Consider the following 12500-nt stretch of genomic DNA (forward strand, 5'->3'; position numbering starts at 1 on the left):
TGACTTACGATCTCTTCAACTTCGATAAATTGCAGTTCTCTTTCAAAGGTCCTACAATTTTACGAATCTATTTCGGCTTGTTCAATGTTTCAAGGGAAGGCTCTGGGATGGCCAAATCATGCTAATTTGCAAGGAATGAGACACGCTAGCGACCTACCTTGGCAGCTGATCCCAAACCAAACAGTTGAACACAAGCATTATGGCAACTGACACAGTTTTTGGAACCGTCACGCTTATTTGAAGATCTTTTGCTTCGTTGCATTAAATGTCCACCATAACTTCCGCTGTATTCAGTTTGCTCTGTCTCCGATAAATCGGTCTGGAGTCGAAAAATCTGTTCCTCCAACATTCTCACCTTATACACCATAAACCCAACGGTGATTAAACTCAAAGAGAAATTTAAAAACACAGCAAAAGCCAGAAAACCGCTGCAGCGAGATTTTCCTTGCTCCATCTTGCTATGAGTGTTAAAGGATAAATAATACTTTGGAATGGGAGACAGGACTAAGCACGATTTATTCCCTCCTCAGGGATGGGGCTTCAGCGCATAACTTTGGTAACTCACGCAAGTATTTCAGAGCGTCAAAGGTTTCAGTACAAACGGAACAAAAATAGTCCGTTTACCTTTTAAACATGAAATCCAACCATGAAAGCTAAAATATATCTCACTCTTAAATACTCTTTTTCTTTGGCCATCTCAGTTTTATCAGAAAGAACACACAAACAACGTTGACAAACAACAGTGTCGGGTACCCGGGGGGGGGGGGGGGGGGTGACCCCCAAATGGAACAGACTTGGATGCTCGTCGGAGATTTTGAATTTAACCCCTAAAGGAGACCAATCTGGGCGTGGCTTAAGCAAATTTTGACCCCTAAAAACAAGTTAAGAAGAAATTTGAATTTTGTTTCTCTTCGGGTAATTCTGTGTTTCTTCGCAAAACCCTAAACGAGACCTTGGCGGCTTAAAATATTGGCGCTTTGCCCCGAACACCCTAAGCGAGACCAAAATCCAAAATTTACACCCCTAAGCGAGACGACGAGCATCCCCGTCTGTTTTATATGGGAGTCCCCCCCCCCCCCCCTCCAAAAAAAAAAGGCCATTTTGTTTCTCTTCTTATTTGGTATTCATTAGGAACCACGTTTTGGAGCCACAGATGGCAACCGGAAGTGAACTGTTGTTCTTTTTAACTTGCCTTGACACTCCTACATTTATACTGTTAAGTATCTTTTCACTCAGTATTGGGATGGTTTCCCGTCAATGGCTCAAAAACCTCGCGTGCTTCATGATAAGCTCCCGATCATCGATTAAAGCTTGGCAGCGAAAAAAGAATGAATCAGTGATCAGAAAATTGTAGAAGGGACGAGTGCTGGATAGAGTTATATGGGTATTGTAAGGTTCATGATTTAGGGGTACTGTATTCGTAAGGAAATCTGGAAGATTAAAAAAGATCTCCTTTCCGCCGGAAAATGATCACCTCTCTCTAAGAATCTTTTAAGCAGCAAATTTGATCGGTTTCTATGTCCATAAAAGCTTATTTTCTCGAAAATTACTCTTAACAGATTTTCATTCATGTATTGGCAGCTAAAACTGCAAGCAAGCAACATGCAAAACAATCCGCAGTGTTTCGTTGATTAACATTTAATTCGTTTATTGACCTTTGATTTTATTTGATTTGTCGCGTGATTGACAGTCGATGGCGTGATAGCTAAGTAAGTTGATCTTTCAGTTAGAACGCGAACTGAAGAGACAAAGGTCAACAAGTCTTTGATTTTTCTACTTAAAGCTTTGACGTTACATGCCCAAAGCAAGCCCAGTGCGAAGTTAAGTTAGCGAGGTTAAGCAACGACCACATCGACGAGAACAAGAACGGCAGAAAAAACAGCACTGACGCTCCTCACGTGTATTCTCATTTTTGTGCATTTCCTTGCCCTCGACCCTAGTCCTTCTCTTGACTGAGGTAGAGAAGAGCTCTGGGGAACACTGAAACAATGTGTCTTCTCATTGCTTTTTCGTGAAGGACAATCAAAAGCGTCTCTGATTTGTGCATTTATGTTGGCACGAGGAGTGAGGCGCCGTAAGGTTTAAATAGTCAATTTGGGCTAAAAGAACCCCACGGCGCATGTTCTCTTATATACAGTTTCCCAGAGCCTTGGGTCGATCCGAGGCTCTGGTGACGAGAATGTGCCGTTGTCGCCCAGAAAAAGACGTACAATGATAAAATTTGAGGTGAGGCGGAGGACGTGAGCATGCATCTGGCAATAAATACTCAATTTTCCGTCCAACGAAACCGATACACCGTTCGTACATTTACAAGTTTTCCAAGAATGTTTGCAATCAATTTCAATGCCAAAATACCTGAGGTAATCGCGACGTGATTAGAACAACGCGAAGTTGTAATTTTGCGTGACGATTTCGAAGCCGGCGTCGCTGTCCTTGTGGAAGTTCCCCATGATGTAAATTCCTTGTCATTGCCTGATTTCAAACCGAAGAGGACTAGGTAGAATTCGGTAAATTATGGGATTAGCAACTATTGATCCACATATTCAGAAAGAGCACATCGAGATTTACAAAATCTCCAAGGTTGGTGTTAATCGGGTTAATTTAGACTGAAATACAGCCATTTAAATACATCAAAATCATCTTTCATTTTACGGTTGGTCCAAGTTAATTTTTTTGGTATCTCGTTGAGAATGCTGAAAGTAGCATTTCCGGCGCTTGCTTGTTAGCCCCCCTCCCAAATTACAAAATACGCTCCGCCGTCTCACCTTGCTTTGATACGAAAACCTCATTGTATTTCTTATTTAAATTATGTTGTTGTAACGCTAACGAGTTCCTATTTACAAAAGAAGACAGCGAGGTCTGTATCAAAGCAAGGTCAACTCCAGCCTCGCTTTATTCTTGAAGGCTTGGTAACTGAGCACAGAACTGTAAAATGGCCTATTTGATTGGCCACGTCCCTGCGATCGGATAATAAACTTTGGAAATCGAGTTACGAGCGGATTTGTCATTTACCAGGGAAATCTATTTTTCACTACATCTCAGAAAGGCAAATACGGTGACCAAAGTTTCAAGGCCGGCAGTCGAGAGGCGTACTTGAGACTATCTTGAGCTCCCGAACAACGAAAAACATTGTATATCAGTTGATTATATTATATTGTGAAAGGGTAGAGACCCTTAAGGACATTAAAGAGCACATTCAAGCTGGAACTGGCTGAGAAGAGCATCAAAACAGATGCAGGTCCGACAAACTTAGAAGACAACGAAAAAGTGAAAGATAAGCATTTCTATTCAAGCAAGGTTGTGATGAACGAAGAGTGCCTTGAATTGAGTGGAGAGAGGGACGTCACCCACAGAGAGAATATTGAATTCGCTACAGTACATGATCAAAGTTTAGAACGAGAATTTGCCCAGTGGGAGGTCATTAGGTTCAAACTTGAAGTACAGCGTTTAGCTTCCAGACAAGAATACAAAGATAGAGAGTTGGCAAATTTGAGACATGACATCACGAGAAAAGAGCAGACTTTTATAGAGTTGTTAGAGGTTAGAGCATGCAAGTATGGATAATGAAGATCTCGCGTATGAAATAGACACTTTGGAAAAGAAACTCAAAGACAGCGAAGAAAGGAACGAGGAATTACAGTTCCAGCTGAATGAACTTAATAATATGATGGATAATTTGGAAAAGACGGCTCATCTGGAAAAAAAGGAACATGACCACAGCTACCTGCGAGAAGACGTGGACCTTTTACGGGGATGCTTGAAATTGAAGACTAATTGAGTAAAGATCGAGAAAGAAAGCTAGAACTTCGAGTCCAAGGCCTCGACGACAACTGAATGTACTACATCTAGAAACGATAATTTCAAGATAACAGCCGAGATGTTTAACAGGGAACTTGATGAAACAAAAACAAGCGAGCAGATCAAGGAAAATATGCGAGGCTTTTGACTCAGTTGCAAGCATCAGTGAATGCCATTTACCGAGTCAAAACAAAGAGAAGCTGTCAGGAGATTGGAAAATGAAATGGAAAGCTTGCAGCTCAAATTGACGGAAAAGAATGACTTGATAGCACTGTTTGGCGATACTGAGGCTAAGCATACAGCCACTGAAGAAATTGCAAAATGAACTAGAAAGCTTGCAGGTCATGCACGTTGAAGGAAACTGAGAATGACGCGATAGAGGAAATGGAGCCACATCTAGCATCGGTACTTGCCGATACCGAGGCAAAACTTAAAGAGACAGTAGATTGCAAAATAAACGGGAAAATGTTCAAATCGAATTCAAGGAAGAGGTTGAGGCCTTTGTGTCATTACAAGAATTTAAAGAGGCATTAGAACGAAAATGAAAAGGAGATGAACTATTGCAGGGTTTCTCTACGAGAAAAACGATGGGGAAGCTGTCAAAGAATTGAAAGGAGAGTTTCAAAACGCAGAAATATTGTGGAAGCAAAATAAGTTTTCTCTGTTGGAGGCAGAAACAAAGCTGCAAATTCTGACTTTACGGCTTTCTGGCTTGCGGTGGAAGGGCCGCATATTCATTATTAAGGCGCATGCTCTGTTGTGGACCACGTTCTGTCTCACCTATCTTTTCATGGCTGGGAAGGGACCCAGTATCTGCAGAAAGCTAACCTAATCCTGCCTCAATCCACAGATGGCTTAAGATACCTGATGAAACGTAGGTTCTGATTTCAATGTTTTATAAAATTTCCTCCTACTTTTGACGCACCGTACACATTAGTCCTCTCGGTTCCAGTAAGGACAGCGTGTGAGGGTATTTGAAAAACTCTAAAACAAACCTGCACAAAACTGCCACAGGGAGAGAAGAAATTCCACAAGAGCTTCAGTACGCCCTCTCTTAATTGGTGGAAGCATTGTACTCCAAAAAAGGAGGATTTATAAATTTATTGACAAGCAAATTGTGACAAGCGCACGATTTTCTTAAAACAAGGTATATTGTACGTAAAAATGGACTATCAACCCTCCTCTTTGACTTCATTCAACACTGAATGTCCAATCGTTTATGAAGTTGAGTGTCATCAGCTTAGTCGGCGTCAACATTGATTGGAAGGGATAGAGGAGGGGCATCTGTACGACGTACAACGTGTACAGGAGTGTCACGCTGCCGATAGTAGTCTGCTGCGGTTATGAAAGCGGCGGAAAGTAATGGAAGATGTGAACGAGTGGCTTGGGTGCAGGGTTTACATTCCAAGATTCCCAGGTCCCACTACCTGGCCGCACCTGGCCGCACCTTTTACCAGCTGGGATTCATAATTTTCTATTGGTTTTTTCTTTGGCCATCAAAAGCCCCCTGAGGGAGAGGCCATTGAGCAATTTATTCTCGTTATTATAATTAAAAGCCTTTGGTAAAAGGAAAACTGGAAGTCGCATATTTGTTTCCGCTTAATCCAGATGAAAACTGGTAAGCCAGTCTAAAGAGAACATTTTTAGAAGACGTGAGAATACCAAACTACTCTACTGCAATTGAATTATTTTGTTATGCACATCATTTCTTCAACATTTCTGCCACTCACGTACACTCTAGAGTACGAGTCTACATCACGTTGTTAGACCAGTCCCTGTAGCACTCTTTTCGACAATAAAGATATTATAATTCACTTCTTTTACAGGTCACGATGTTTTTGATCCGTTAACCAGTCAGGTTGAACGACCGTGATTTTTGAAGTTATCTTTAAAGGGGACTGTATGTTGTAGCATACGAAAAGTCAAGTTTATAAAAATGCGTTGTGTTTTATTTCTAATGAAGCTTCGTTGTCCGAAGAACAAGAGGTTATATATCTTATTTAGCTGAGACCAAGTTAGTGCTCCGCAAATTGGGGAGATTGAAAATCAAAGGAAGTTAAAGCTGATTGAGTTAAATGTCAGTGTTGGCTTTTGATGAGGTGGGAAAACCACCTGGCAGACGGTATACGTACCCGGAGAGCAGCAAAGTACACAGCCAAGAAAACCAACCCGCATACGATGTTGAGTCCAAGAATAAAACCCGGGCGGCATTGCTAGAAGGAGAATTCTCTCACCGTTGCGAAAACCCTGTTCCCCTCCCCAAACCAAAAATTGGCAACAAATTTCCACAATCTATGGGAGAAAACAAAATGACTTAAAATTGATTTTATAAAGTACATTAAAGTAAACATGCAAGTATGCAGAAAGAGAAAAATATTTCTTCCGTATCTTATTAGGAGGACGTTGTCTTAATACTGTATGTGTTGGCTGGATGAGGAAAAACTACCTTCTCTTCAAATGGCTTCAAATTTACATTTGAAAGGAATCAACATGGCGAAGGAATTCGCATTCTGGCTGCACATTTGAATTGCTAATTAATACTAAATTATGCAGTTTTTTCCGACCACGTTCCAACTCGAGAAACGTTATGGCGAAACGAAATGTTCGAGATTTACGCCATTTTCATGGCTCTTTTTCCTACAGAAATGATACCCATTTTGGAAAGTTGTCTCATGGAGGTCTTGTCCAAGACTTTATGGTCGAGGTTCCGTCTGTATCATGTTATCAAAGGGTTTAGCTGATGACTGCAAAATGGCGTGCAGGCCAGTCGGTAGAGGAAGCAAATTTCGAGTTGTTTTACAACGAATTCTTAACAGGTATTTTGACAACAATTCTATTTAACTTATATTTCTTGCCTCCATCAAGTAGTGCTTGATTTCAGGTATAGTAAAACTACCTAACAACACACAAAGATATACATGATATTCCAATTTATGCCAATGCAAAACACCGGCCTTCATGTCGTTATCATAACTTATTTTACTGATGTCGTATCATATCTATGGTTATAATTATTTTTGTTACTTTTTTACAATTTTTTCGTATTAAAAAAATGTATTGTATTGCATTTATTAATACAGATTTATCTTAATATTTGTTTTGTAACTTTTTTTAGTAACGACTTTTTAAGGAATATGCAGGTTCAAGATGATAATACATTAGACTGATCATGTCAATTTAGTCGGGGCGTAATCAACACATTACAGTTACTTATTTACTATGACAAATCAGTAGACAACACACTGCACAATAATAGTTTATTCGCTTTCTCATACCTTAGGATTTCATTCATAGACTCGACGCACTTACTTATATATTAATTAATCTTTATATTCACAGCGAAAAGATAAAATGGCCGACAATTCAAATTTTATCAACCTTTTCGATAAAATCAAATTGTCGTCTCTGCAGTCAGTTTTACTCTCCCTTTGACAAAGCACCAAAGTTTATTTAGGAAGTAACCTTTTACTTTTATTCTGCGTTTATTGTGTGCATGATGGGGTATGGATACACTACCAAAGGCATGTAAGGGTGTCTTAGGTCTTCGTTACTGAATATGAGCCCCATTGTTTTTGTTAGAGTAAAACGTTTGAAAGAAATATATAGGTAAAGTCTTTATTAAAAACTACACAAAAAAGACGTGAGGCTTTGCATGTTAACAAAAGAGAAAACATTGCGTTTACATTAAAATTATAAGATACAAAAACATAAACAAAATATAGGAGTTTTATAAATTCTAAAAAGCGTTTTTGTTCATAAACGACTTTTTAGATCACTCAGTCCTTATACGAGGAGGCTGGTATTCGTGTCCCCTTTTTTCTTAGAATCCTTATACGTTGCGGCGGGAGCAATTCCTGAAGAAGATGATATTTTCTAGTAGTTATCTTGTTGAACAAGTTACGGTCTTTATCTTCAATTAGAGTTTACTGATATTCAAATTAGTTTCGGCGGAATATCTATGTCGAAACGCCCGTTTGCAGAGACTATGATAGATTCTGTGCAAGAATTTGAATTTGTCCCATAAGCAAATTAATAGTCTGTTAGATTGGTCTCGGGAGTAGCCATAATACTTGCAAGCCCTCACTTTGTGTAACTAAATTGTAGAGGTTAAGGACCAACGTAACAAAATAGATGCACGGGATCCTGGTAAAGGATCTAATCAGCGTATTAAAGTTTCAAAAGTTCAAAGTGCACTAAAGGCTTAAAAGCATATACAAAGTAAAATAAGCACTGCTCGCAATGAGCTGAAGCTATTCGAGGCGAGAAGTGGTTTTGACGCACGACAAATCGCAACAATTCAACTTTGCAGAATGAAAAAGTAACTTACAATAACTAACAGCTAAAACGAGAGAGACGAAAATGCAATGACAAAACTAGGACTAATTGTGTACAATTAAAGAGACGAGATTTACGATTAGAGGAAGATACTTAGCAAATAACTAAACAATATTTCCAACAAAAAAGGAAATTTTAAAGATATTTTTTTACTTTGAGTACTTAAGTTAAGAGAACATAGGCATAGTGCGAAATAGTACGTTTAGATAATGTTGACAAGAGCGGGATGGATTATATATGCAAATATAATGCACTGAGTCTCCAAGATATTTTCTGTTTTTAATCAAATCAATTAGATAAATGTAATCATCTGCCTCCAAGAATTTTTGAAGAGGCAAATATGAATTTTGCGTTTAAAATTTATTTTAGACACGTGACGCATTGGAGCAAATTGGCTCTTCCAGACTCTAACACCGTTGAAGACATCATGTAATAAGATTTGAAATAAAGAAGATCTAAAGGTAGCAGATTGGAGGAGATGAAGAAAGGTATTGTGTGAGAAAACATAAGGTGAAGAGACCGTTTCTGTAGGCGTAAGATTTTGGTTCTGTAGATTTTGCCAGTACGGCCCATCGCAACTATTCCATACAATAGATGGGTGACCCGAAAACACTGACCCCCGGTCCATGGACCCCTCTACGGACCGGTCCACGGACTACCCTTAGGGACCCCCTATACGGACCACCCTACAACAACACTATTCCTATTGAAACTAAAATGGCCCGAGTCAAAGAATTTTTATGAGACCATCCATGAGCGGTATGGCCATGACACGCTGAAAACGGTACGGAGATATGAAAAAGATCTCTCCCGGTATAACAAAGTGGCACTCGACATTACTTTCCTACAGAAATGCAGACTATTCCATATTTATCCAAAGTTCCTGGATTTCAAGTTAAGCAAACAAGATTTTCAGGAAACACGAGCTTGCCCCCGTTCAATAAATATAAATAACAACTGAAAATTAGTTTATACCGGTTGTCTGGATAGACTACTCTTGCCGGCGAAATCTCAGCCGTTACGCTCCGCAAATCAGACTAAGGCTCACGTGTTGCCTTTTCCTTCGCTAAACTAAGTTCTTCCGCCATTTTGTTCAGGACTGAGAGATCGAGAAGCCTGGGGCGAGTTCACAAACCCGCGGGACAATGATCCGAACAAAATGGCGGAGGGAAAGAAAGAAAATACAAATAGAGCTTACTTATTATCAATCTTTTTCGAAGGATTCCGGTCCACAGCAAAGGAAGGGGTAATATGTGATTAATAGACTTTGTACCCGAGCCTGAGCCTTAGTCTGTTGAATTTGCGTAGCGTTACGGTTGAGATTTCGCCGACACGAGTGACACGAGGGAGAACCGACACGAGTGGTCTATCCAGACAACTGGTTAGTCAAATCTTTAGTTTTTATTTATTTTCGTTTCTATGTTGTTTTAGGGTGGTCCATAAGGGGACCATAAGGGTTTATAGGGGGTCCATAAGGGTAGTCCGTGGACCGGTCTGTGAGGCAGTCGGTGGAGCCAGTCCGTAGAGGGGTCCATGGACCGGGGGTCAGTGTTTTCGGGTCACCCACAATAGATAGGGCTGGATAAGTGATCTATAGACATGATGTAAAGTATGCAAGGGTACGAAGTGTCTTGATATATAGTGATGATACCAACTGACATGCATATTTTCGATACAATGTGAGAAATATGATGAGAGGTTCTCGTCAATAAGCACGCCCATATATTTTAATTTGCACTCCAAAGAAACGTATGAATTCCTGAGATAGATTAACAAAGCGAAAGTGGTTCAGCGTTGTCTGTACTCTTGTTGACAACAATATTCGTCAGCACAGTGGTCAAAATGTTGTGGACTCACGAGGCGCAGTGAGTCCAGAACAAATTTTGACCATCGTTGTTGATAAGAGTACAGACAACACTGAACTACTTTCGATTTGTTTTTTACCACAATATTCGACGCCAAGTAAAGTTTTTATTTCAGAGCGTGACCAAAATCATGACGCGAAGAAAGAGCAAGCGTTGTCTATAACTTTCTCGCAATATGATTGGTTTATTTCCCAAAATGGGCGTTCCTGATTGGTTATTACATTGCGTCACAAATTGACGTGAGCATGATGCGTACAGCATTGTCTAGACTCGAAATTCGATTTTTTAATATTTACATTTAACTTGTTTGCTATTAACGAAGCGTAAACCTTAGAATCCTCATTAGTCATCGTGGACTCAAGGGATTTGAGGTTTTTATCTGCATTTAAAAGATACGTGTCGTCCGCAAATTAACAGAACTTCAATTGGTTACAGCTATTACGAATATCATTTACATAAAAAAGGAAGAGCAGGGGACCTCGAACTGATAGTACTATTTCCTTACCAGTTAAGTTTTTGGGGCCAATTTCAGTAATCTGTTTACGTCCTACAAGATACGAGGCAAACAAATCATTTATAATTCCACGCATCCCATAATGACTCAGTTTTTGTCGTATTGAGTGGTTTACGGTGTCGGAAGCCTTCTGTAGATTAATAAATATACTGCATGTGTACAGCTTTTTATCCATGATGTTTTGGATTTCATTAATTATGTCTAAAATAGCAGGCTCGGTCGATCTTTTCTCGTGAAATCCTTACTGTGACTATTTTAACAAGCTAGAAGTGGAAGGCACTACCATTTTTCACCAGGGTTACAAGTGATGGTCTTTGGCTAATGGGACGTTACCATTCGAACGAAAAAATTGTTTGCAATATGATACAGCAAAATTGATTCCATTAAAATGAAAATTGAGGACCTAAATAGGTATATCCCACTGCTTGCTTTCGCTATTTGGTTTTCAAGAATGAAGATACTAGCAACAGGGGTTTTCCTGGATTGAAATACCAAGTAACTTGAACCAACACTTACATTCAATGGTAAACTACTGGTGGTGGATTCGGTTTCGTGGTATTACCATACAACGGTCTTTCCTACATGTACGTTTTTTGACGGTTTAATGTCATTTTATTGCTCGTAAGAAGTTTCATGTTATTGACTTCATCCACCATAGTCTAATTAGAATTGTTGCTGCCTTTACTTACAGGGATACCCATGGCAATATCACCAGCAAATCCCCTTTCAGGAGGGCTTATCGAATAAGGTAGGACGCAGGACACAGGATTGTTCCCTGCGGAAAAATAGTATGAATATCTACGCACTCCGTTTTTACCTTCCATCTACCACAACTCTCTGTTTCTTGTGATTAACAAAGTCTATGATCCAATTGATGACTTAGCGGTTTATATCAGTTGCCTTACGTTTACTAGCAAGGATGTCGTGGGGGACTGTATCGAATGTATTGCTGTAATCGAATGATACTATAAGTAAAAAGTAATAATCGCCATCTAACCATTTCAGCCAATAATATTGGGAATTCACAAGGGCTACAGTACATGTAGTTCTACAATCCTTTTATGGGCAAATTAATCTGGTCTAAAAAGTGACTTGAGGACTTCAGACATCTGAAATTTTAGTATTAGCTTTTCAAAGAGTGGGTTAATGATGTTAGGTCGACGGTGCGCTCATTTTACTCCCCCCTCGCCATCAGTGCTCTGTTTTACGGGTATTTAAAGCTACTTAAGCTACACAGAATGGAAAGAAGTGGAAACAAGGATGTGAGATCCGGGAATCGAACTCAGGACCTCTTGCACCAAGGCCGCGCACTAACCGATTGTGCCATCCTCGCTTCTCCACCTAGCCCCCTAAACCCTAACCCCTGGCTGTGAGTTTTTGTCGTGCCAAGAACCTCTTAAATCCCTCAAATACAAGATGGACACCGTTACACAGCGTTTTTCTAATAGAAAGAATAAATGTAGCTGATAGTAGTAAGGACGATGTTTCTAGTCTTTTCTTCAACTTTTTAGTATTCTTCCCTTTCCGTTCTCTTTTCCATATTTTTATTTCTTTCCACCTAGCACAACGTTTCCATCACATTCCATTACAATTACTTAGGGATTGATTAACAAACCTTCAAATCTTGTTTTTGATTTTTTTTTTTTGAGGGGGGGGGGGGGGGGCGGGGGGGAGGAAAGTTAACTTTACTTTACTGTACTACACTGCACTCCACACAGCACCGTCCTTTCCTGTCTTGATCTATCCTGTCCAGTCACTGGTCATGTCACTGCCCTCTTCTACAAGAGAACAGTATCGTCAGTAAACTTTTAAAACTGTTTATCGAAACCTCACTATCCTTGGCTGTGACTGATCGAAATACCAACACAAAATGTTGAAAAGCTAACCAAATTAAAACAGATAAGCTGATGGAAAACGAGAAATTTGTTTTGAAGATGGGAAAAAGCTGCACTAAGCCGTTGATGCCAGGAAACGTGTGATTGAGAACC

At 39.8% G+C, this 12500-nt stretch overlaps 1 protein-coding gene and 1 long non-coding RNA gene across 3 annotated transcripts in view; one reads left to right on the top strand and one right to left on the bottom strand.

Moving 5' to 3' along the window:
• The window catches only part of LOC138003283 (uncharacterized), a 16036-nt gene extending 14389 nt beyond the window's left edge, over positions 1 to 1647 (bottom strand). The window contains exon 1 of the mRNA XM_068849239.1: positions 158 to 1647. Coding sequence (XP_068705340.1) covers positions 158 to 454 — 297 coding nt within the window. The 5' untranslated portion in view covers positions 455 to 1647. The remainder of the gene's footprint in view (positions 1 to 157) is intronic.
• Positions 1648 to 9273: 7626 nt separating this feature from the next.
• The window catches only part of LOC138003286 (uncharacterized), a 15001-nt gene continuing 11774 nt past the window's right edge, over positions 9274 to 12500 (top strand). For both annotated transcript variants that reach the window (XR_011123465.1, XR_011123464.1), the window contains exons 1-2: positions 9274 to 9514; positions 11204 to 11260. This is a non-coding gene — a long non-coding RNA (uncharacterized lncRNA). The remainder of the gene's footprint in view (positions 9515 to 11203; positions 11261 to 12500) is intronic.

The sequence above is a fragment of the Montipora foliosa genome, chromosome 5 (assembly GCF_036669935.1).
Source record: "Montipora foliosa isolate CH-2021 chromosome 5, ASM3666993v2, whole genome shotgun sequence".
Taxonomy (NCBI): Eukaryota; Metazoa; Cnidaria; class Anthozoa; order Scleractinia; family Acroporidae; genus Montipora; species Montipora foliosa.